The sequence below is a fragment of the Mastacembelus armatus genome, chromosome 3 (genome assembly GCF_900324485.2).
Source record: "Mastacembelus armatus chromosome 3, fMasArm1.2, whole genome shotgun sequence".
NCBI lineage: Eukaryota > Metazoa > Chordata > Actinopteri > Synbranchiformes > Mastacembelidae > Mastacembelus > Mastacembelus armatus.
Window position 1 is genome coordinate 2920717 of NC_046635.1, and position 26945 is coordinate 2947661.

General features: G+C 38.9%; 2 protein-coding genes across 5 annotated transcripts in view; one reads left to right on the forward strand and one right to left on the reverse strand.

Moving 5' to 3' along the window:
- Positions 1 to 7265, forward strand: part of ddb1 (damage-specific DNA binding protein 1) — a 36892-nt gene extending 29627 nt beyond the window's left edge. Inside the window, exons 23-27 of the mRNA XM_026319808.1 lie at positions 680 to 789; positions 1541 to 1710; positions 3869 to 3971; positions 5496 to 5619; positions 6585 to 7265. Coding sequence (XP_026175593.1) covers positions 680 to 789; positions 1541 to 1710; positions 3869 to 3971; positions 5496 to 5619; positions 6585 to 6668 — 591 coding nt within the window. The 3' untranslated portion in view covers positions 6669 to 7265. The remainder of the gene's footprint in view (positions 1 to 679; positions 790 to 1540; positions 1711 to 3868; positions 3972 to 5495; positions 5620 to 6584) is intronic.
- Positions 7266 to 19369: 12104 nt separating this feature from the next.
- Positions 19370 to 26945, reverse strand: part of tspan4a (tetraspanin 4a) — a 100712-nt gene continuing 93136 nt past the window's right edge. For all 4 annotated transcript variants that reach the window (XM_026320456.1, XM_026320457.1, XM_026320455.2 and 1 more), the window contains 2 exons: positions 22247 to 22330; positions 19370 to 19898 (listed from right to left, as the gene is read on the reverse strand). In XM_026320456.1, the coding sequence (XP_026176241.1) occupies positions 19830 to 19898; positions 22247 to 22330 (153 nt within the window). In that variant the 3' untranslated portion in view covers positions 19370 to 19829. The remainder of the gene's footprint in view (positions 19899 to 22246; positions 22331 to 26945) is intronic.

Sequence of the window (26945 nt, forward strand, 5' to 3'; positions counted from 1 at the left end):
AATATGTTTACTTTGAAGGTTCACTGTGATATTTAGTGTGATCTATTGGCAGTATATGTTGTCAATGTGTAATCACCAGAAAATACCAGTAGTTGCAATTTTTCATCTTACAATAAGCCTTTTAAGTCTACATAGGGGGCAGGTCTCCTTTCACAGAGGCAGCCATGTTGCCCTGCCATGTTTATATAGTAGCACAGAATGGAGAAACCAAACACTGGATATAAAGAGGGAATCACATTTTGTTTTAAAAGTGATGGTGCAGTGTGAGGGTTGCTCAAAAGGTTGCATTCTGCAGTTGTACCACTAGATGCTGCTAAATCTTTCACATTTCACATATTGCACCTTTAACATACAGTATCTCACAGAAGTGAGTGCACCCCTCACATTTTTGTAAATAATTTATTATATCTTTTCATGTGACAACACTGAATAAATGACACTTTGCTACAATGTAAAGTAGTGAGTGTACAGCTTGTATAACAGTATAAATTTGCTGTCCCCTCAAAATAACTCAACACACAGCAATTAATGTCTAAACCGCTGGCAACAAAAGTGAGTACACCCCTAAGTGAAAATGTTATTTTGAGGTATTTACTTGAAGACCACCCTGCTTTCTTCTGAACACCTCTATGCTCATTACAGTTTGATCCAAACTTACACATCTCATGTTGTTGGTCAGATTGCTCGTGACTTCAACCCTAACTGGATGAGCGCAGTGGAAATCCTGGATGATGACAACTTCCTGGGGGCGGAGAATGCCTTCAACTTGTTTGTCTGCCAGAAGGACAGGTGAGGAAAACCTAAACTCTTATCTTATGTAAATGCTGACATCCAAATTTCACTGTTTCCCAGTAATCACTGTAGTCTTGTGAGCTGGTCTTTCCTAGCAGTCACCTCTTAATATTTATTATTCATTGAAATTAACATTATGTCACTGGGAATATGCTCTTTCTACAATAAGTCCCATGATACTTTTAAGGACACATGTCTGAAATAAATGTGGTGCACTGCCGTTTGTCTTTGCATTTGTACTTGGAAATAATGACTCATCTTGCCAGAGGGCTTTTAGCCGCTCGGTTGCATTCCTCCCAAAGAGCCATTTTACTATTAGACAATTATTGATTTCAAGGAAAAGGAAGAAAGAGGTAGTCTGAAAGTGAGTGTGTTACATTTATGCCACCACTTATTATCCATCAAATACATCAGGTTGGTCCACTCAGCGCTTTTGACCTTTATTATTTTTTTTTTTTTATCACACCTCTCCTCCTGTTGCCCGGTCCACTGTTTCTCACCTTTTTATCCATTACCTTTATCATTTTCTGACCTTTTCCAATGCTTTTGATAACTTTGCCCCACTTGTTTTTCGTTTGCTTCATCGATCACTCTCTGACATTTTTTTCTCTGTTTTTTAACTTTAATTTTTTCTTCTTGCTTTGTGTTCGCTCCTGTGTCGACCTCTGTATCTCCCACATGTTCCACTGCTTAATATTTTGTAACCCCCACCCCTTCTGCATTCCTCTATCGTCCTTCCTGTGGCCAGTGCGGCCACCACAGACGAGGAGCGGCAGCACCTGCAGGAGGTGGGCGTCTTCCACCTTGGGGAGTTTGTCAACGTCTTCTGTCACGGCTCACTGGTGCTGCAGAACCTGGGCGAGAGCTCCACGCCCACCCAGGGCTCCGTGCTCTTTGGCACCGTTAATGGGATGATTGGTAGGCCCATTTTGTCGGTAAAACCTTACTGTATTAACAATGACTAATTAAAACGTTATATTTTGTTTACTCTGTCTAAAAAAAAAAAATTGAAGCACTAACTTCCCTCCTTTAAACCACTAATTGTCTTGACTGCTGCTGTCCAGTTTGTGCTACACTAAGCACGCTGATATATGAGAATGCTTTAGTCTTTTATTCTGTCAGCAAGAAAGCCAATACATGTTTTTCCCCAAATGTCAAACAGTTACGTTAATTTTGTTTTTTCCCCCAGCCCTTACAGTTTATCCTAATTGGTTAAGTCTGGGTGACTTAACCAATTAGGATACAGCATCCAGCATATTTCCTCACTAACCTCCAGTAGTATTTGGCCATAGAGACAGTTTTGTGTACTACTGTACTAAGTGTACTACTGATGTCTCTCTTGAGTTAACAGAGTTGAGTTTATTGCGCTCAGAGTTTTGAAAATGTTTAAAAACTCAACCGCTCCACTGTCCCAGTTGCTCAGGACAATCCAGAGACGTCTCTTAAAAAAATTGTTTTATTTATAGCTGAAAATAGTTCACAGTGACACTGACACTGAGCACTATAAACAAAAGGAACAATTTCCACTGAACAGTTTTAACTATTTTTATGTTTCGTAGTTAAATCCTGTCAAAAATCTGATGGAAAGGTTTATATTTTTATTTATTAGCCGACTACAGTAATGAGAACTTAAAACAATCACTACACAGTCTTCTACCAAAAACATTTGTTCAGGTGCAGTGTTTCCATTTCAGAAAGAGAAGGGCGACCCTAGTCTACAAGTCATTACTCAGATTTAAACTAGTAACTTTAAGCCTGGCAGTAATGATGGCAGAGATGAAAAACAGGGAGTGCACATCATTTGGACACAGCAGTGATTTATCCAGTGCTCTCCCACAGCACCAAGACAAAGAACATTATTTCACCTCAGCACCTTCTGTGATTCTCTAAAACGTCTCTGAGGAAAGTTTAACAGGAAATGAGAACCAGAATTCCAGTAAAAACGTTGCACAGTAGTTCATAAACCCAAATGGCCTGCAGTATGCTGTGAAGTATAATAAGCCCTGCTCACGTTAACACTCTGCAAAATGGTGTGATATATTAGATGTCTTTGAGAAAAAGTTGGTTACGCAATTATTTTACCTAAAAATCAACCATCGGTAGAACAGATGTTTTGTTCTGCACCAGAAAACCCAGACACTGTGAGGAAACAATTGTCACACCAATAATAAAAGTTTGTCTTATTTTGTAGTTTCTCTGGTGGAGCTAAAACTTCAGAGGATGTGATTTACAGTAGATGAAGCATGTAAATCATGGTTAAAGCAAAAGCAACAAAGTGTAATGACTTTCTGTTAAACTTGTCACGTTTGCTGTAGTTGGCCCACTAAGTCATCAACATGAAAATAGTTTTTGAGGTAAAAATAAATACACTAATAACAAAATGGATAAGGTCTATAATTAAAACACAAAACAGGAGCAGTAGGTTGCACCTTAGTGACTTTTTCTATTTACACTTAACACTTTGTAACCAGAACAATTAAATCCATGATTTGAGAAGAAAACTACAAGTTCAAATAATAATGAAACTAGTAGTTAGTTGCAGTCGTTCTGTCCTCCAAACTACTCCTGACAGTTCACCCAAAAACTCTTTGACTGCTTCATATTTGGGGAAAACAAGCTCTGCATTACAAATCAGTGTTTTTGTGAAAAGTCAGAATAATGCAGTCACTGTCACAGAGCTGTATTTTTTAGCATAGAGAAAAACATCCCCAAAAACCATCTGGCTCTGTGAAACTGAGGATTTAATGGGAAATCACTCTCAAAATACAGCAATTTGGAAAGGTCCTGAATTATTAAGCTAATCAAATCATGCTACTTTACTCTCCACGTAGTCCCATCTTACAAGCATGAAACCTACATTAGGTGGATTGCAGTTACATCGGTGGTCTTTTAATTTATTTATCATAAAGCTTTTGGGATTTCTGTTTTGACTCTCGTCCTAAACCCTCTTTCTTTATCCTTGCTGATGAGAAATCGAAAGTATGTACAGTACCATCGTTTGCAGCGAGATGAAAATCTGTTTTAATATCACCTGAACAAAAAAGGTTGTGTTGTTTACTGTTCATGTGTATATTAGGGCTAGTGACATCCTTGTCTGAGGGCTGGTACAGCCTCCTCCTGGACCTCCAGAACCGCCTCAACAAGGTCATCAAGAGCGTGGGGAAGATCGAGCACAGCTTATATCCTTTTTATACTAATAAAGTTTGTATGTTCACCATCTGTGACAGCAACAGGGACGACCTGCGCTGACAGGCGTTGTTGTCTTGTTGGCAGTCAACCCAGAGCGTGAAATGACAGTGAGAACAGTTGCTTTAATTGGCTTTGAACGTGTTTGATGGACATCTCATGCATGAATTAGTTTGCACTCGGTCACACTGTCTTATGATCTGATGTTATGATTCGTATGTAGAGCAGAAAATATTAATTTATTGATTAATTCATCCATCCACAGAAAATTGATCAACAATTTCTTCAGTCTTTTAGAGTAATACATTAAGAATTAAGTTTATTAAATATGTATTACATTTATTTTTAAATGAATCTTCATCATTTATCAATCATCAGAATTATTAGCAGTATACTATGTTATAGTACAGTAGATATTATCAAATGAAGGAACTGTAGTGATGATATTTTTTGGAAAATAACTTCAGAAGATTTATTGTAGATATTCTGTGTCATTTTAATGATTATGCATGAAAACGTAATATTAAAAACTATTCTATATAATTTAACAGTTTTTTTATTCCCATCCAGCAAAACTGGATTTTAGCATGCAATTTGAGGATTGATTAGTTAATCCTGGATTAAGTTATCAAAAAGAGTAGAGGGATTGTAACATGTGACTGTTGGTTCATGATCTAGATGTTAGTTAGTGTTAGGAAGCGTGCACTGTGGTAGAACACTCAAGTCCATGTTAGTACTGTTACTTTTTTCCACATTGTGCTGCATCATGTTTCCACTGTTGCCACCCCAGTGAATGTGCTAAAGCCATATTAGTGCCCGCCTGTGGAGGTTTGTCTCCATAGATGTGTAAGTGCTGTTAAGTGATGAACATAAGCCTGCTGTGAAAAATTTTTAGCAAATGCCATATGTTCTGGCTCCAGTCTGATTTTTATTTTTTCTTTGTTTGTTTGTTTTTTTACTAGAGTTAGTTTTATTTGCTCACAGTAGCTCAGTCTGGACTGGCTTTTTCATTGTGCAGACTTTTTTTGCTTTATATTTTATTATACATGAGTAGTAAAATTGTGATAATTAAATCAACAGATCGTAAGGATTTTTCAGCAACTTCAAACACCTGCGTCTTCTCATCTAAATTCTTAATTATATCATGTTCCTTCTTTATATTTCTTAGAAAGTAAGCGTGAAAGTGCGTTTATGTATGTGCATGCCCCTAAAACATCTTGGTAATGATCCAGCTGTCAGTAAGCCTGCAGTTTTGCAACAACAGCCCCAGATAAATTTAAACCCATTTTAAAGAAGTCACGTCTTTAACAATCTAGTCTGGAGAGCTGGGCTTAATTCTCTACAGTGCAAATACTGAATCCTGATAGACTGACACTAGTTCAAAGTGTTGTTTTTAATCAGACTTCCTTCACATTATACTCCATGTTTCTTTACTTTAAGGTGAAATTTATATGTTTTAAGTGCAATCCTCAGGTGAAATAGTAGCTGTGTGTCGACATTCCTTGACTCCACTGAACTTGGAGGTCCTTCCACACAGAACGTAAGACAGAGCAGGCCACAGGATTCATCGACGGGGATCTGATCGAGAGCTTCCTGGATCTCGGCCGAGCCAAGATGCAGGAGGTTGTCAGTACTTTACAGGTGGGAGCTCATCTGCATCCATATACACACTTGTGTCTTGTGGGGAAGTGGATGAAATGTGATTTATCCTTCTTCTATGGGTCTTTTATCTCACATTATGCTCAATGAAAAAGAACTATCTGGACTGAGTTATTACAGTATTGTGAACACTTGATGCTCTCAAAGGGCATTAACCTCACTCAACAGCTGTCTTATTTCCAGCCTGTTGGCACAGCATGTGGTGATCTGTAATGGGCACAGATATTTATTTCAGAGTTATGAAGTTCAACACTGTGTTGCCATTTGAGTTGTTTGCTTGAAGTACTGTTGATCTTTCAGAGACCCTTTGACAGTTTTTATTAGCTGCTGCTCCTGTGCTCTGGGAGAAATAACTGAGAATAACTTTCATGGCAGAACATGTGGCAAAATCACTTTTGGCAGATAAACAAATATGCATATTCTGCTTGGTGTCTCTCTCTGCTGTCATTGCATTTAAAAAAAAAAAAATACTTGGAGCTCATAAACAAAAGATGTTCCCTGACTGTTCAAAGGCTGCTCAAAATATTTACTTTGCCAGGAAACTCCTGTTTAAAGCCAATATGCAACTGGAGTTGGAGCTTTGCTTTAAAAATAACATATGTTGCTGCATCAGTTACCTACATGCAACTTTGTGCAACCGTGTGCACCTTAAAATATCCACTGTTAATCAGTTGTCAGAGGAATTGTCAATTAATTGACAGATTGATTGACTAAAAAAGGGAGAAATCAATCAATAATAAGCACCAGCAAGATAAAAGATCCTCAGGAGCTTGTCAAATCATCTTACCCCAAACAGAAAAAAGTGACTAAACATTACAAAGGAAATGCTTCTGAAAGTTTCCTCTCACATTGTAAGTGTTCATTTGTCCATCAAATGTTGCATAAGTAGCAGCAGTGAGGGTTGTGTCTGTAGCGGGAGCTCACTGTTTGTTGCCGTTTGATTTCAGATCGATGACGGCAGCGGCATGAAGCGTGAAGCCACAGTGGACGAAGTCATTAAGATTGTGGAGGAGCTGACGAGGATCCACTAACCTCGACTTCCATCTGAACCCCCAGCTGAGTGAAAGAAAAGTCCTAAGTAGGAATGATGAGCAAATCGACGAAGAAGGGAACGGTTTGGGTTGTGAAGATTTGTAAATAATTATACATAAACAGTGTGTGCATGTTCGTCCTAAAGGTGCTACACCATGAGGGTAGCTCTCTTGATTTAGACGAGAGTTTCTAGGCAAAGTGCATCCTGTTTGGACAACAAAAAGACCAAAGTAACGACGTTGGTCTGAGAGTGTTTGAGCCCGTGTATGCTTGTGGGTGTGAGTGCATCTGTGTGGAATATTGTGTGACTAAAAATTAAATAAATAAAAAGAGATTTCGCTCATCAAAGGCAAACTATGAGAAACAGTTACAGGCAAACTAAAGGTTGAAGGTTAGCATTTCCTTACAGCTTACATTTTAAATCGGATTTAGACTTCTCACGGATATTATGGAAGCCTGGAGTAAAACGCGCTGTATGAGAAGCAAAGTGAGCAAAAAAAAAAAAACAAAACAAAAAAAAAAGATAGATTTATAGTTATTTTGTCTTTGTGATGTTTTTTTGTTTATTCTAATAAACTCTGATTTAGTACTGTTAATACATGCGTCTCAGTTCATCATTGTTCTGGCCTTTATTAACGTAAATTAGCAACAGTTTTGATAATTGCTTGATGTACAATTAGTGTTGCTCAGTCTGTTGGTCCAGACTGAAAAACATCAACTAGTGAAGGATTGTCTGAAACATACTGTCGTTACAAAAGATATTGTAATTACGTTGATGATCTGATTTTTTTTTTTTCTCTAGTGTACCACCACTGCAGCTGTAGACTCTTATTTTAACAAACAAAACAAAAAAGCCAAAGTCTGTCTGCAGCTTATTAATGTGAACTTTTTTTTTTTCCAGTCTTCTGGGATATTAATGGGCAATGAAGTTGCCAGCTTTAAATTATGGGCCAGACCTACTGTATCTCTACACAGAAAGGGCTCAATATAAAGCTTCTCTTTCGAGCTGAGCAGTTTGCAGACTTTAGACATTAAAATCTTAGATATAGATTTACACTCTACACAAGTGTTTTAATGCTCTTGTATAGAGTGACCTCTGCAGTTGCGGTTGTACACTTTGTTTATCAAATTAAAGCAGCATCTAGGGTGTAGTTTGCTGTTAATGCAGCGTTGCTACACTTAACCCGCAGAGTGGTAATGAATTTGTAAGCAAGAGAAACTGGAAGGAAAAAAGGTGTCCATCTCGTTGTCAGTAAATCACTTTGTGTGCAGACTAAGCCCGCTGGGTTTTCCTCTTGTTTATTTGTCAGACCTGCTGAAAATTCAGAATATTATTGAAGATTGTTTTCTCAAGCGCCTCATTAATTTCTCTTCTGTGTTTGTTTCCTTTCATCTGTAGTAAACAGCGTAGAACTGTAAGATGCCAGCTTTTTCAGTCGAACCATATCAAGGGTCTTGCAGACTAAGATACTAACAGTGACACCTCAAAATCAATATCGATCCTTATTCTTTACCAGTTTGTATTATTTAACTGAGGGTTTAAAGCTGACTGGTTAGTGACTGGCAGTGGAAGTCCTCTGCCAATTCTCCTCAGCTATTCCTGTTCTGGCACTGTCATGAGGCGTACGACCTTTTGTTTTGCTCTGGTGTTTCTTCACCCGTTTCCACATTCACACCAGATTGTTGGCAGTCTTCCCCTTCTTCATGTTTAAATTTCTCTGTTTAACAAAACACATTGCAGTATTGTGTTCTGTAATATTTCGGGTACAGTATTATGTGGACTGAAAAGGAGTTAGATGGGAATTGAAAGGACTGTGAAAGTGAAAGAAATGGTTGACAGAATTAATGAATATGAAGTTATTTTCCTTAAAACTGTAAAATTTTTGAGATTTTCTCTTTTCTTTTCAGGTTGCGGCCCTACAACAGCATTTCTGCTCGCTAATGATGTAAAAAAATGTAAAAACTAAAAAGTGAATGGCAGGTTTTGTGTCTGTTTTCCTGTGTAAGCAAATGACCGTTTCATTGTTGTATTATTTAAAAGTCTACCATCAGCTTATCTAATGTAGGACTGTGTTAAACAAAGCTGATCTAATAGGTTAACAATGCATTTAAACATTTCTTTACAACGGCAGCGTCTTTAAACACTGGACAAAAAAAACTATAGTTCATATATATTTTTGTAACAAAGCCAACATTCAAGCTGCACTAATCAATATTTTTATATTAATGAAAACAATGACGGTAATTGGAATTTAAAGGCGGATTGCTCATAGTAACAGTTGCAGTTCTCTACGGAGAGTAGCAACTCTGATGAAAACATCCTGCTCTCATTGCTGTGCAGCCAGTGTAATTTCTGAGAACAGCCCAGTGTACAGTGGCTTTGCAGCACCAAACGGGGTGAACATGGTGCAGCATTTAGCAGGTAAAAGAACTGAATTAGGAGTAATTATTAGATTTACACTCACCAGGTGGACAGAAACAGGATGGGACTGATGTTAGTATAATTAGTGCTTTAACAGGTAACTATTAGTGTTTCAATATTAGCAAAATCACAAATTAGCAAGGTGAGTTTGCTGCCTACATAGAACTAATTAACAGAAATAAAAACTTGACAAAAAAACAAAACAAAACAAAAACATTACAGCACTTGTTCCATGTCGGAACAACTTAGTCACAGAAAGTTTCTATGTTGAATCCTTACGTGTGAACACCATGCACAGTACACAACAATTCAAACAGCCCAAAAAGAAGCGTGCATGTTGCGTGAATGCTATCACCAATTAGCTGTTCCCACCAACACATACTGTGTCTAAGTCACAGGTGGATTCTACAGTCTCAGGTTCTGTCTTCCTTCTGGCTGCTGATGAAACTTTGCAGGAAATCATTAAGTGAAGCAGAAGTCGATTATAACAAGCAGGGGTAGTTTCACGCACCGAAAAAGAGAGTTAAAACACCTCCTAAAATAACTCCTGCAAGGCACTGCACATAACAGATGGGCAATATCTTCCCGTGTAACTGGCTCTCTGGACAGATTTTACTTTAAAGGGGGAAATGAAGGTCAGCCATGTAGAACCACCTCTGGGAAATGTCCAGTACAACCACAGTCTCATACTGATTAAGCTTCCTCGCTAGAGAAGCCGGGAGGCTTAAGCAGGTGTCATGTGTGTGTCGTGCTAGCTCTGTTGTGACTGGTTGATGGTTTTCACTGAGATGTTTTTCGACCTGGTGTTTCTCTCTGTGTTTTTCTATCCTCCTGGGCCTTCTGGCCATTTTTCAGCACCAAGACCACTTCAGCCAGAGCCTGGTTTAAATAAATTCTTCAAACATACATTATTATTGCCTGTGCTCGCTCCTGTGTGATGTGACCCTTATGCAACTGTCATTCAGACAGATTTCTTTTTTCAGATGAGTCTTGTGATTCACTTTTTCCAGGTAAATGAAAACGTGTGCTCAGTGTAGGCGAGCGTAACCTCACGCAGTGGTTGGCGATATAATGCTGTATTGTTCGTGTTGTCAGCAGATCCCATGAAAAGACTAAACCTACAACGTGTTAGTCTGTGTGCTCATCACATGAATACTGAAGATAGAAATCATTAAAAATGGGCTGTAGTCAAGCTGAGTGAGTGTTACATAACCATACTTGTAAATCACAAACTTTCTGCTTTGTGTAAAGTTTGCACAGTGAAGCATACAAGTTCTCTTAAAACTTCTGTTAATAAAACTTCTGTTTTTAACAGAGGGACTATTTTCAGCTGAGTATTAATACACATTTGGAGGATTAGAGTAGTTTCAGCAGCAGGTTAGTGTGGTTTACTCTAAATAAACTGCATTAATAAAGGAATACATGCCAGTGTTAACAGTGTGTCTCACTAATGATGATTTTATTAGTCCTTAAACACAAACAGATCTATGACACCACTAGTATAATCAAGTCTTTGTTGGTTTTCTCTCTTTTATGTGATTTGTTGAGTTTCACTGGACACGTTTATCCAAAGAAAACCCACGGTCAGAAATTCAAAGCAGTAAAACCTAACATGGTCCTCGGATGAACTCTGTAAATGGACTATATGATGGACTCTAAACTACTGTATTATGGTACAGGAGCCTGCACTTGTCACTGCAGCAGCTGAGGGGGAGTCTCGCCCTGGTTACTGGACTCTTCTTAAGATAATTTCTCATTCTGCAGAGGAAACCTTATCTGCACTAATGTATTTACACTTTAACACCCTGCAGAACTGTTGTGGAAAATTAAATATGGCCTCTATTGCCTTCCCAATCCCCCAGTTGTCCAATATAGCACTGGAAGAAAAAGAGGTCTGTGAGCACTGACTGATGTGGAGCTTTTCAGGCTTGACTCAAATGCATGAAACACATGATGAAACACAGAGGATTTAGATTTTTTTTTTTTTTGGTCATAGTTTATTGAAAGGAAGCTGAGGGTTGTTGTCTGTAAGAAGAGCAGCCGTCTCCGTTTAAAATTCGAGACACAAATGACCGCAGCTTGTTCCATGAAATCATACATCTTTGTGAAGATAAAATGTGATGGAAAGCTGAGCTCACTAATGCACACTCTCGAAATCACTAATGCACACTCTCTGGAATCTTTTCCACCCAATTGTGTTAAAAATGTAGCGCCTCTAATCACGTTAGCTTAGACGCAAGATGGGATTGGTTTTGATGCTCGGGCATACTGCATGAAATATTCAAACGGAGGTGCCCTACATTAGGCAGGGAATCTTAATTTCTTTTTTTTGCACACTGGAGGCGAATGTCTGATAACCATGTTGAGATGCTAATCTGGTAGTCCAAACATATAATTATGTTGCTGGGGGAGAACCTAGACATTTTCTGGCATTGTTTAATTACAGTATGTAAATATAAGCACACTCATTAACAGCATAGAGACACATCACTAAACTTAGGATGTTGCATCTTTCTTGTCTGAGCTAAGATGTGCCCAGATGTTTCTGGTTACTGGGTTTGTAATTATGATTATTTGTCTATTAAAATGTGTAGAAACAAGACTAAGTGTCTACAGGCAGCAGCTCTGTGAGGCTGTGCTTGGGCACACAGGTGCTTTGAGATGAATTAGCAGGTAACATCAGTGTGTTAATGTGCTTGAAAAAACCATATTGTTTTATTTGTTATGTATTTGTTTATGAAATTAGCCAGTATATTTTTCCAAAATAGTTTAGCTTCTCAACATGCAACATGTTTTCTAATCAACACGAAATACCCAAGGTCGATAGGAACAATATATATACATATTTATATATATATATATATATATATATGTGTGTGTGTGTGTGTGTGTGTGTGTGTATATATATACATATACATACACCATATATTATACATATATTCCCATTAACCACATTAAGTGCAAGGGCAGCACGGTCGTTCAGTGGTTCGCACTGTTGCCTCACAGAAGGAAGGTTCCTGGTTTGAGACCCTCCATGTGGCCCTGTGATGGACTGGTGACCTGTCCAGGGTGTACCCCTGGAAGAAGTGGAAGTCAGTCATCCTTCCAGTACCAAAATGTAATCTTATCCATTCATATGTTGCGGTGAACAACCATCCCTAGACGAAATCCTACCAGCACTGCTAAAGAAGCAATTTGGACTTGTATGTATAATTCAATGTGACAAAGCCAAGACCCCTTTACACTTGAAAATATATAAAAAATTCAAATGTGGTCTTTCAGTTGTGCATGATGACGTGTGACTGACAGGCATCAACTCAGGGATGATTGTTTTAAAATCCTTTTATACTGGTCTTGTTGACGCGTGGACATCAGTTACCTGCCCCGTGTGCAGTAGAAAAGACCAGATGGTGGGTTGCAAGAGAAATACGAACAGCAACAAACAAGAGAGAGTTTTAGCCACCCACAAAAGAAGAAAACTCTTTGGATTGTTGTGATTACAATTATGTTAAACCAACACTGCTGAAATCATTTCTGTCTGGCAATCCATTGGCTAATTTGAAGATTTGGCCTCAGCTAAAGAAAAAGTTTTACCACTACCAGCCAGTACTAATACCAGCTTCTGTAAAATCTCAGCTCTAAGACCTGCTTTCACAGATGTGTGGTTCCTAATTGGAAAATGTCTGGGTGTTAATTTCCATGTCATGTTTGTGAAAATGTGTGTTTGCAGTGTTTCAGCAATGAAGTTTGGTAACTACTTTGTGTTTAGTTTTTCTACCATTGTCAAATATTTCACAAGTGCAACCAAAGTAACCAGGATAAATATAACAAAGACCATCTGACCATCCATCCATCCATCCATCTTCTATACCCGCTTTTCCTGGTTCAGGGTCACGGGGATCTGCTGGAGCCTATCCCAGCTCTCTCTCGGGTGGAAGGCAGGGGTCCACCCTGGACAGGTCAACCATCTGACCAAAAGGCTTTAATTTGATTATCTGCTTCTTTGAAGAGAAGATAATTCCCACACTTCCTTCCCATGATGTGCCTTTAAACTTAATGTGTTAATTGAACCAGCAGGGCAGAACCTATATTTTCTATCTGGAAGAAAATACATTAAACACAGCCAAATGCATGTATGAAATAGTTTTAAAAAAAAATTACAGAACATTTCTTCTCACTTTTTTTTTTTTGCGGCTAAAATAGTCAAATTTAACCCTTGAGTGTACAAAAAGAAACGGCTCAACTTCATGTGTGAGTGTAAGTGTGAAAATATATGGACCTGTATGCGTCGTAAAAAACCTGCTGTGGTCTGTGTAATCACTTCAGAACTCATTACGGTGCAGTTTGGCCTCAAGGAGAATCAATCAAGCTCACTGACACTTCAAGGTTTTACTAAAGGAGTAATGCCTGTGCACCTCTTGGCTGGATGCAGTCGTACCATGTTGTGCTACATCTCAGGACATTATTATCAGTGTTGGCCTCACACTTCAGCATATTGAAGAGAATTAATGATTTTGGATTGTAAATCAAAGGTTACACAAAGCCCAGATTGTGGAAAAGCAATTAGAAGACCATTAAAATGCATAGCAGTCTGTCATTTGTGTTTTCTGTTTCTCATCTTGAAAAATGTAAAAATTAATTCAAGAAGAAGTTATTTTCTGCTGCTTACAAATTGTTCTCTCATTTGTTGTGTCAGTTGATTGGTGGAGATATAAACAAACCAGCCAGAGTTTGATGGATGGCCACTTGCAGGAGAGGCAGCCAAGTTTGACCTTTCAGTTTATTCACACTCAGTACAAAGTCAAACCAAACAAGCACATACCTGTTATTTACTGTAAAACTATGTTGTTTCACCGTGGACATGAAATTCTTTGAAGTGATCTGTGATTTTTTTTTTTTTGGAAGTTGGAAATTGTCATAATTGGCCTATAGCCCTTCCCTGAACAGACCACGATTTAAAACGACGAGGGTTTTGCGGTGAACAGGTTCATTTCATTTGGTTTGCTGTGATGAGAGGATCAGTCTACACAAATGTTCCCTGTAGAGTTTAACTTCAGCGACCTTTGTGGAGCTGTGGCTCTTGGAGCTTATTAGCTGCGTTGCACCGATCACTGTTATTTAACCTCTTCTGTGGGATTAATGGTTTGCGGACTACTCTGACACAGATGCTGATGCTACAAATACATATTTGGGATAAAGGTTGTGAACCAGCTAACAAGGTAAAGAGGTTGCTAATTGACTCTCATAAGCTCAGAGAGCTTTACTTTCTCTCTCGAGTAGCTTTTTACTGAATTACATGTTGGGCAGTGGCGAACAGAATGTCAGGAAGGAGTAATTGGGGATGAGCTGGAAAGCAGACTGCAAGCCTGCTAGTGAAATTGGGCCTTTTAACTGGGCCAGACTGAGCCAATCCAGTGAGAAATGCAGCCTAATGCTGCAGATGGTTTTGAAATGAGATGATCAACAATCACGTCTGTGCTCAAAGATTGTGACCTAATGTTAATGTCGAGCATTGAGGCCCTGATCAAGTGAGCTCTTTGTGGAGCTGTTCTGACTTCTTTGCTTTTGTGTAATGAGAAATTGTATATGTCAACCCTCCTGGTGATAATGTGACAAGAGACTGTTTTCATTGTGTTGGAAATATCGTCAAAGGTTTTCATCAATACAGCCTATCATAGAAAGTTCAAACATAAGATTGGTGTGCATGAACCTTCTCCATTATGAATGTCAGCATTCAAGTGCAGTATAAACCACGTGAACCTGAATGTGAATAGTCCTGTTTCAATACAATAAAATTCATTTCAAACTTTTAGAAAATCTCTAACATCTGTGGCATTAGGCTGAATGTTTTTCCAATATGTTCAGCTTTATTTTGCAGAATATTGGCCCGGCATGGTAGCATTAAAACTGTTCTGTGGTGATCAGATATTCTGGGATATGCCTCCTCTCTGGAGCAACATGCTTCAAAAAGGACTCTTGTAAGTGTTTGTTTGTGGACTTTCAGGGGAGCACTCTGAGTGACAAGTACAGTCACTTCATTTCACTACCCAATTTAGAGGCACAGAGCTCACGCCGGCGAACAATCACTCGAATTGTAGTCATTTTCTTCCAGTTTGAAAAAACCATCCATCTATGCTGTTTTATCAGCTCAGGATGGGTTCAGGCTTTGACTTCAGGAACAAGACGAGAGGACAGAGAGGTGAGGGAGCAAGCACACGGGTATGTTTTATTGATCAAGCACAAGATGGGAGAAAGCCCGTGAACATGAGAATGAATAATGCATTAGACTGGGGTAAAGGAAACAGACCTGCTGTAGCAGTGAGGTGAATTCAAAGGCAACAGGGGGGACAGGAGGAGACACCAGGTTTTGGAGAGGAGAGAGGTTTTGCTGTCTTGTAAGCAAACACATGCCCCAGTGTGGTCAACACTAAAGGTGCTGGAGCCCTATTGTTTTTGGTCAGGTTATTATTAATATTATTAAGGGTGCAAGTTTTCATTTGGCCCTGCTGCCCAAAGGTTTGTTTTGTGAAGTCACTTCCCAGTTTGTTGACGTGGGTGTTGGCCCAGTGGGTAAAGTTAATACTTGGTAGTTTGTTGCAGTCCAGGTGTTGCTTGGTCAATTCCCAGGTATCACAAAAGTGTCTAGAGAGTGTGTGGCCAAGGATCCAGTATTACACCACATCCCTGCCTCATTCTTTAGTGTGAAATGGGCCATTCTGAGCACAGAAAATATATTTTAAAGAGACATTATAATCACACAAATCCTAATTTAGCTTGGGTAAACTAAAATCTTTTCCGTGCTGAATGTATTTGCTATTATCTACAGTACATGAACATACATTAATAACCTCTGAGTTTCAGCTTTGCTCATTTGCTCGCTTACAAATAGCTTCCCTCTGTGCTCGCTGAGCCCTGCACACTTGCTCACCCTTTCTTTCGTCTTTCTTCACCCTTTAGCACAAATTAATTTCCACATAGATCACATGATGGTGTAATGGCTTATGGCAAACGTGATGATTAGTTGTTTATTCCTGTAATCTAATTATTATAGTGATTGGCTCACAACCCTCAGAAGCCACAGTATGCTGTACATGGTGGTCAGTGTGGTTCTGAGTAAACTGTCTGTTTGTACCGCACACAGTTTGTACCCACGCTGGTACAAACCTTGCACCACATTGTGTGGACTCCAGAGAAGTGCGGGGATAAATGAAAAGGGATTTTTGTGGTCAGGAAACCTTGTTGAGGCCCTTAAATGGCAGGCACTTAGTAGAAGCAAGAGTGTTACATGTTGATAAGATGATTACAGGTTGCTTGTTTTGTCACTCTGGCTATAGTCATCCAATTTCTTTCCATCGAGGGTGTTCCAGACTGCCCGCCGAAGGATAATGAGATGATAGAAGACATACCCCTATTATATACGAGCATGAGTGGAGACTGGAGAAAGACAATAAGTCTTAAAATAGGCATTATTTTGTGTTTTCTTTCGTGGTCGTTATGCATGTCTTTCTGGCTGTTTTGTGTCTCCCTGTACTCATCCTGTGTGTCTTTGTGTCTATCTTGTATGTCTTTGTGGTCATTCTGGTTGTTTTTGTTTATTTCAGTGTTTCAGTTTGCAGGTGAAACCTACAAAAGCCTGGACCCAGTAGGACCATTCAGTGATTCATCTGTAACTCCGTCTTTTTATTTCCAAGGCTTTTGTGTCTTAAAACCATAATCTAGGCCACCATGTACTCTTGCTTTTAAACCTCAACGCATGCTCTGAAAATGATGATTTTAAGGTCACAGCAACCAGGACTCTTCAAGGTCCATCTTCACTACCAGAATAGGATATTTTCTGTTCCATGCCAGGATCAGCTACAGCAGCTACTGGGCTACTGGAGGCAGGTACTGTAAATGTACATATTACACAGTATATTTTCAGCACTGTACTGTGAAGCTAGTTCACATTTGGTTTCCCATTTTTTCAAGTTATAGTTGTAGAGAAAAGTAAACTGTGGGGTTGATTCTGTGTTTGAGTGGGAGATTTTATTTCTTTCACTGAAGGTCTAAGGTTGAGAATTGTAATATTCATTTCTTTTTTCATTTATTGTTTCATAATGCTAGAACTGTGGAGCCTTTTGAGACTCTAACTGCGTTCAAGGCCTGTGCCCATAAACTTGACTTATATCTTAATAAGAATCCCTTAAATGCTGAATGAAAAAAACAAGGTTTAAAGGTCCATACTATTATACTATATCCATACTAGTTTATATCTAACAGAACACTCAAAATCAGTATATGAAAAGCTGAGTCAATGAGCTGGGGACATTTTCAAATATTTTCAAAATATGTCCCAGCATGGGGGATTCATTGTGAGCATCTGTTAAGTGACAGCAAAGCAAAAATAGGACTTGCCTGATGATATTGGTGCAGGACCAAGAGCCCATCAGCCGCACTGATGCCTGAAATATCACTTTTAAAATTGCAACCAACTGTGATGTGACACAATTTGAAGGCCTCTCGTGCTCACGTGTATTACGTGTAACATTTCAACATGTTACATTTTCACGTTTCACGTTCTGTCGGTGTATCTGGGGTCTTGGCCGACTGGATAAGCTTAACGTGTTCCACCAAAATGTGGGCAGTTGTTGAAATATGGTGGTGACTCAATGGAACAAGTATATTCTGTATAAATAAAAAATGTGTGAATATGAGGGTGAGTGCTGTGTCTGTATGTGAGCCATGTAATACACTGGTGATGATATGCCTGTCACATGCTGAGATAAGATTTTCTTACTTACTGCTCTGAGGATAGTCAGATTTTTTGATGTGGTCCTTAAGAATGAATTTACTATCCAGGTAACCTCAAATAAAATATTCCCATGTTTTTTTAAGAGAGCAAACACATTAAGCACGGAGACAGATGCCATTTCCAGCTACCATATTTGTTTGGGCAGGAAAAAGAGGCGCAATTTAGAAGGCAAACTAAAATCTCTTCCATCCTACAACAAACAGAAGTAATTTTTAATCAGAGGTCTAGAAGAGTCTTTGATGATTCATGAAACATCAACAGAACTTATCACCAGTAAGTGGTTTTCAAAGATCAACAGATTTTTAGTATTTGGAAAATTGATTCTCAGCTCTGTGACTTGAATGAAAGTAATACAGTGGAGGCACAAAGTGGGGCTATTTGTAAGGTTAATCGCTCTGCGTTTGAAAAAGAGCTGTCACATCAATTGTCCCTGTGGCATTTGCCGTCACGGACAGCGAGGCTTCCAGCCCTCAGGAGCACGGCTGAACAAGATTCACTTTTAAAGGTTTCTCCGTGTGCTCTGCCCAGCTCAACCTGCCGCATTCAAGTGTGTTAATATTTTCACAATGATTATGAGTCTGATGTTGTCGTCCGAGTGGCCTTTTAATGAAATAACAGTCCGGTGGCAGAAAGCTGGAGGTAATTATTTTGTCAGTCCCATTTTGTTTGATGGCCACATGCTTAAAATCAGTAACTGCTTTTTTTTTTTAGCACAAGTGTCTCTTTTGGGACGACATAATTTTTGATGGTGGAATCTGGGGGGGGGGTGATTGCTCTGGGAGTGTTGTTCTCTGAGGTCTAGCTTGTTTAAAAGCATAAAAAAAATCCTAACAAAAGCAAAAACAGTTCCAGCACCTGCAGTGATTGGACCTGCAAACCACAGTTGAAACTAAATCTTAAAGCATTTTTCCTGTGGGGCTATTTAATCAAAGTGTGTCTCTGGTGTACTCAGCCTGGATTATACTTTGCAGCCCCTGGTAGGAAGAAAAACAAAAGGAATTTAAGGAGTCACAAAAGGGCCAGGGGAGGCTTCAAAGGCTGCAGATGAATCTTTGTCACTGGAGCTCTGCCTGATTGGTGCTGGGAGGGAAATCGCCCCAGGCCGCTCTTGAGGATCCTGCTACTTGTTCATTTAAATTCCTATGACAGAATCTTTTTACTGCAGTTGGTTCAGTTCTCATGTCCCATGTAAATCCACGCAGTAAGACAGCCGCATGTTCCACTGTGCTTAAAGTTACAAAGCAGTTTGTTTCTCTACATATACCTAATTTATGTGTGATTACTTAGGTGCTACGAAACATTTATTCCGACTCCTACATGTCTCAGCAGACCATATTAACGGTTTTACATGCCGGCTAATGGCAAATTTCCACCAGGCCTCCCTGTTTGTCATCCACGTTGTCGGGGATAAATGCATAAGGATTACACATTAAAAGCCCTCAGGGTTTTCCTGTTGAGGAATGACAAGATGACGGGCGCTGGTTTAGTTGAGCCAAAACATTTAATACACACCGTTGCAGAAGACATGCACTTGCAGCACGTTTCACAGTGCGCTTTCCCAACTGTAGCTCTCGTTTTGAAAACACATACAAACCATAAAATAATTTAAAACAAAACACATATTAAAAAAGGGATTACACTTTTATAGATCTTGGTAATACTGCTTCATAAAATGTATCACAGAAATTAGCTTATGACACAGAGCAAACCATAGGAACCAGCTGAGGTGTTACACTGACACTACTTGATAGTTAGCAGAAAAACTGTGAACTGGTGACATCTGAGAGGGAATGTCACAGAGAGGACAAGCGCTGGGGGAGAAGAGTCTGTTGGGGAGGAGGAGGAGGAGGAGGAAGAGGAGGAGGAGGAGGAGGAGCAGGGTGGGTCTATATCGGTCCCTCAGATGAGAATCAATCCAAGTGTGCTGAAGGGCAGAGAGGTCGATCGCTAGGCGTAGAAGGTTTCTACTTTCACTGCCTGACAGAACATTGTCATGGAGAAAACCAGGCCCAGGATCTGCAGAAACACAAGAAACAAATGAGCCATTGGTGCCTTCAGATGCCAAATTGGAAAGTCACAGTGAATCTGTATCTTGGACTCATTGTCCGTATGATAATCTACACCTGTTTCACCATAAATGCAGAAAAGCTCAGAAAATCTCATGATGTTCTACCCAAATCGTTTTGTATTTAGTCTTTGGATGAGAATATGAAACACTTCTGCACACCCTAAACTGTGCTACATCTATTTATGAAATATTACACAGAATGAAGTCTCATGAAACGCTCTTTGTTTGTACTGACTGTTCTGGCTGCCAATTCTCCCAATCAGGAATCAGGAGGATTTTCTCAAGAAGAGAGTTACGTCTCCTCATAGATTGTGTACAACATGCCACATAACTGCAGTAATAATATCACCACAGGGGTAAACCTCTTGATTTGTTCTGTTGTAATGAATCAGACAATCCTTCTGAATGAGTTGTATTTTATCTAGTTTACTATAACAAGCAGGGTTTAACATGTTTCTGTGGACACTCTACTGTTCCTCCGATTAGAGACACAGTAGATTTTTATTGGAAATTACAATGAAACACTTCTCCTCAAACTTTTCTTTTAGTGCACAAGCAGGACACATGAGAACATGTATCTGATGATACCATGTTTCTTCAACATGTGTAGGTATACACATCTTTGTCGATATGCTGTCTTGAAATATAAGTCTTTATTTCTTTTCACTCCCTTCACTTGAGTGAGAATTTTACTTCTGTCTACAAAAGAAATTCTTCTAAGAATATGCAGTTTATTTACATTATATTTAGTTACTTAGTTTATTTATTAGTTAGAAATTCTCTACAGATCAAGCAATACTTTCCAGTCACATATTTACTGCACTGTGCTTTTATTTTGTTGTTCCATTTCCTGTTTCCTACTATCCTGTATTCCTGCTCCGCCTTCGCTTTGTCTGGTTTCTGCCACTCCCCTGCACACCTGCTGCCAATCAACATCACCTGCTCCAGTATTTGTCTGTGTTGTGTCCACAGCTGCAGCCCATAGCCCATGCTGATTTATGTTCTTTATGCCGATTTATGTTCTTTGTGCCGATTTATGTTCTTTATGCCGATTCAGGCTTTGTTTTTTGTCCTGCTCTGCTTTGCTATAACCTCTGGTAAAGGATTTGTTTGAAGGATTGTTCATGTTTGCCTGGAAGTTTATCTAACACCCCCAACCTGTTTTCCATCCCTAAAAACGCTGAATAATATATATTTTCTAAAATCTGGGCTGCTTATTTAGACAGTCTTCCTTGAGATGTGAAGGTTGTGCTACAGTTTGAGGGTGTAAAAACCATTATCTTATGTGTAAATCTTGACAAACAGCAGTCACTGTGGCTAGAACTGATAATTAGAAGATAATCTTGAAGAGAAGTAGTTGAGAGAAAGTAAGTAGAGAGAAAGTCTGCTATCATGGACTGTCACAAGCTACTGGTCAAAGCAGACCAAGTGAGGCTGCAGCAGCTAAACCCTTTAATCCTCTGAAGTATGTCCATAAACTGGTGAATACACAGATCATCTTTTATTTATAGCAACACAACTTTGTGTGTAGAGACAAGCTGAGAACACCATGTCAAAGTGCTGATGTGGAGCTTTCACATTTATATTTATGTCTGCAGACCATAGGAAATGTATAAATAATTGACTGATTGTTTTCTGTACCGTACACAGGCATTCAACGAACATGACACAAAAACAGTTTAATTGTAGTGCATTGTAATGTTTCTGATGCTTCTGTTGTATAAAAAGTGAAACTATTTTTTATAGCCTGGAGCTGTTCTACAGTATCTTGAGTGATGACCTCTAGAAGTGATTACATGTATAATTTTGCTGTAAAATGTTATGAGTCAGCTTGCAAACATCACAGATAGTTTATCTGAGCTATCTGGTATAAGTGTGGCTGTGATTACATCTTTCTTGTTTCATTTTGGTGCGTTTGGTTTAAAAAGGAAGCTAAGAATCTAACATAAATGAGCCTTCACCATCAGAGGAGCCTTGGAGTGCTGGACATTTTCAAGAACCCTGTATTTCCCCTCTCAGATTGTGGAAACACATCATGTACCACTTGGCTGGAGAGGAGATAAAAGATTTTTATGGAAAGTCAACCCCTCGTATGTGGTCTGCAGCGGTAACACAACAGGGTTATGTGCTCCTGCCGTCCACAGAAATCCTGCGTTCAGCACTTAATGCAAAGGACACTGAATTATTGGGTTTATTTATCACAAAGTGAGAGCATCTGTCTGAGGCTGTATATATCAAGGACTGAATTAATGACTGCAGAAAAAAATACTCCATGCAATTTAAAAGCTGTAATTACCTGAGTAAGTGCTGTGCATAGAGCAAAGATCCAAAGTGCCACCAGGTTCTCATTAAGCCAGTCTTTGACCCGCTCGTAGCACGGCTGTGGACACACACACACACACACACACACAGAAGGAACCAACATTAGTTGACAAATGTAAACCCACCACTGAGATGTTCTGTGCTATATAATAGGGGCACCGTTCACAATGACTTTTCTCCTGCTGTATTAAAAATCAGTGACAGAAAATAAAACATCCCCTGTGGTAACATTTTTATGTCTCACGTCTCCTCCTCCTGTGACCTGATATTCTTTGGGAAAACTTTCCAAAATTCAAGTGAGTCCCAAGTGTCCTTGTCTCCCTTCAGCTGTACAAACAGGAGTGTTGCAGCATGGCGACATGAGAGTGGGCTGATTTTTTTTTATGTCTGACATGGTTTCAATGCATTCTGGAGGCAATGACAAAAAAAAATCTCTCCCTGCTTCCTCATTTTTGTGGCAAAAACATCTTCACCTTGACTACACTTCAAAATGCCTTTTGAATCTCTGGGAGATGTCCCTGAGCCATGTGATGCCCAACAGGCAGAGACAATGTCTCTCTGAGAGATAATTATTATTAATAGAAGGAGTGGGGCAATGCTCCTCTGCATCAGGGATGTAAGCAAAAAACAGATAACAGAGATGAATAATAATGTAGCATGAGGGCTATATGGCCATGGTTTCTTTGCAGTGCTATGTGCTAACCTGTGTGTTTGATTGTTAGATACTTTGGAGAAAAGACCACCTGACATACTGTAGTAAAGGAAAAGGTGATATCATGACGGGTAACACAGCTGTTCTAATTAAATTATTCATTTCTGCAGACGTCTCTTCGTGACTGTGCTGTTTTTCTTACATCATGAAGCAAATTCAGAGTCTAAACTAAACTAAACACACTGTACTCTGCACTTCACTGCTGTCTGAAACCCCAGGAACCAAAAAATATATTTTCATTAGCACAAAGTGAAATAATTCTGGACTGGATCAATATGGAAAGTCATGCAGTAAGACAGCTTTAGTGTCATTTCTCTGCCTAACTGCAGCCCTCCTGGATCATAGAGCCGCATCTGAAAATATATCACTTCAGATTTTTATTGTTTGATGTCCACTGCAGAGTCCAGCAAAGCTAGAAAACAGATAAGGGAGATAAGTAAACCTGAACGTGCTGCACCAGTCCCAACAGGGACTTGATTTGCAGTGGTACAAAACTAACCAGTCCATCAACATGGACAAAACAGGTCCATCAATAATTTTATAACATTGAAAACAATGTGAAAGTGCTGAACCTACACAGAATTACCAGCAGAATCTGCATCTCCGTATCCTGAATTTCCACTTATTGTTTGGTAACGGTGCTATTTTGGCTGAAGCAGGCAGCTACATGCAGTGGAAACCAGTCATATTTCCCTGACAGTATTAGTTTTTTTAGGGAAAATATTCTAACACAGTTCCAGGGTTCATGAACAGAATCACCAAGGATCAGGCCTCTAATCATCACTAAACCATTTCCTGAAAGGTAATGTAAGGTATTTATAACTCACACTAAAGCCTCACTAACTTCATCTGTCACTGGGAGCCCAGTAGAAAAATACTTGCAGTATAATTTGCTTTCAAACAGAGAAGTGAAGGTTACCTACTGCGCCAATCTCTGGGAATATGAATGGAATTGAAATGGAGTATACAAACAATATTTCAAAACACAGGAATTAATGTAAAAGAAAATGGTTACGTGTGAACCACATTAACTGAATCCTTGATCTGCAGAGCAAAAATATAACAAAATACAACACCAGCCAGATTAATTTGATGTCAAAATGTTATTCACACTAAAGGCGGAAGAAATTCAGGTCTCAACAGTACGTGAAGGCCAGCAAGCTGTCACCTGAGGGAGGGGTAATATGCATAATTTTAAACTGTTTTTCACTGGTTTGTGCAGAACTTTGTTTCAGGAAAAGTAATGGAAAGGCTTTTGAAAAGGTTATGTCTCTCATAGCTAAAACTAAACACAGCTGCTGTTTGACCACAGCCTGACCTTTCCTCTGCTGAATGGACAAAATAAATGAAGGTGCAAACAATTGGAGAGGATTGTATTATTGTATTGTAGGGGTGAAGGGCTGTTTGCTCTTCTACACGTGGAGATGATGGCATCATGTTTAAGATCTGACCTTTACAAGTGGAAAATACTTTTCTACTAAAGATTTGCTGTATTTACTAAGTTGAAGAATGAGACTGTAAGTATGGTGTCAAATAGCAAACATGTTGTCACCAAATGTTCACTAAAGGTCTTTCACTCATGATACAACACATTTAATCACAATGATCTAAAAGAATCTTTCTGAGTAATTAAATCATTTCTAAATCCTATAATGAGAAACTGGTCTCACCATAAGATCCATTTAGCCTGTGATCATATCAGTAGATCAGTTGATTATTAAGAAAATAATGAAAATATGAAAATTCTGCAGCTGATAAAGATCAAGTGATATGAATGAGAGAACAGCTAATAAATAGACTTGGTGGTGATGCTTCCACGTTAAAAAAAAATAGAAAAACTCAGAACCTCAGACTGCTTGATGTTAGGATGCTTGGAAAGTGGAAAATCGAAGGCATCCAAGAAGGTAGGAAATTTTTAAAAGAGATTAATAACCCCTTGAGCTGATGCTCTACAAACCATGACTGTTTCTACAGGCGACATCTGGCACATTTGATGTGATTTCCGAAATGGGCTCATTACACATTTTGTTGCAACAGCTTCATAACATGAGAGGATACACAGAAATCGTTATCGTCATTATTGCTCATCATCCTCACTCATCATAATGTACAGCGAGTGCTTCTGTGCTGCTGGATGACAGAAGAAGATTACTCAGTGTGTTAAGTGGCCCTAATACTTTTTGTCCTTACTGACGACAATGATTTCAATTCAAAACCTATTCTAATTCAATCGCTCCTGCTATCACATCCTTTTGTGACACTTTATCTTTCATGTTGTTGCCTCCAAATTATAATCAGCTTTTGCAGTTGGCAGTGCTGACCAGCAGCTGTTGTTGTAGGTCTGCTGGACTGTAATTTTCATTGTTTTATGGGGAACTGAACAAGTTACGATAAAATTTAAATATTAAACAAGAAAAGTGATGTCTCGTGCTTTTATGGCTATAAAGTTTTTAAAGTTACCGAGAGTGTAACATTGTTTTATTTACATTCTGGTGCATGATTAGTTAGTTGGGTGTCTGAGATGGAAACAAGCATAATGTCAGCCATCTGCCTCTTGATGCCTGCAGTCAAAACTTCGGTGCTTTCTGGCGTGAACATTTGAGATATAGCTGACATGTTTGCTGTATTACCCAGCACTATTTGGAGAAGAATGGTAGAAAAAGGCCTTAGGTCATTTTGTTTGGTTTTTTTCAAACGAGCAGCCAATCACATAGCTGGTCCCGCCATCCTGGCCTTGATTGACAGCCAAAGTCATCCTGCTGAAAATGGGATTATAACATAAAAAGGAGACTGGGGAAAACAGCAATGTGAAATAAAAGCCAATGTTGGACATTTTGAAATAAAAACTACTGGAAATTTAAAAAAGGGGTTTTGCAGTGAACTCAGTTATTGTGAAAAACAAGCCTAATGAAATGATACAGCATAATAATGAGCACGTTTAAAACATAATGAAAACAATTTCATAATAATAAGATGAATGAAGAATGAATGAGCTTTATTTTACAATTTTCATGGTCATATTAATGTGCTGTTTATTTATATCCCATTGTAAATGTAGAGGCTGGTTTGTTGTACTGTAAGAAAGAAGTTTTCTAGCTCTAGCTTCATTTAATGTCAGGAAGCTTCCTGAGACTTGTTGTGTTCATCACAAGTGTAGGAGTAGAGTGTCAAGAAAACAAGTCGGCGCTTTCATCTGGGACACAATTTGCATCTGTTTAGAAACAATATTGTAGTAAAGTATTCAGAGCAGCTGGATTTGCCATTGTGACAAACAGGTCAGAAGTGGGTGGAGTAATTTTAGTTCTGAATGAATGTGCAATAAATACCAGCTGTTATCTCCACATACTCTGTTTCCTTTGGAGAAAAAAACTTACTTGTGCAGATTCATCTATTTGCATTCTGTCTTGGCCATTTTACTATAAGCCCTTACAGTTACATAGTCATTATTGGAAAATGCAAAAATAGCTAAATATAATAACTAATATCGTTCTCTTTTGGCTGACGTAATCCTCTACACACCCTGTTCAGCTGTTTGTCACCCAGTGCCAACAGTCGTGTTTACACTCAGCAACAACACTTTTTGGAAGATCAAGCCGTTTTTCATGTTTCATTTCACCTGTGCTAGGATTTGGGTGAGGACAATAACCTGTTAATGGTCTTTATTCTGTTTTAAGGTTGCTTTATTTATTTATACTACAGTAACTCTCTGTATAGTACAATTGTTTCAAAAGAAAGGAAGACATGAGTGACATATGAATGTCTTTCTGGACAGAAATCTTTCACTCACCATCAGTAATAATGTCCAGCCATTTGTTTGTCAGTGAGGTGGGCACACTAATGTTAGTGCGTTACACTACACACTTTAAACACACTTTTTAATCCATTCCTTACATGTTTATGCTTGTGTCTTTGGTTTTGGGAAGGCTAAAAAATAGTCCAATTTCCAAAGACTTTAAATGCC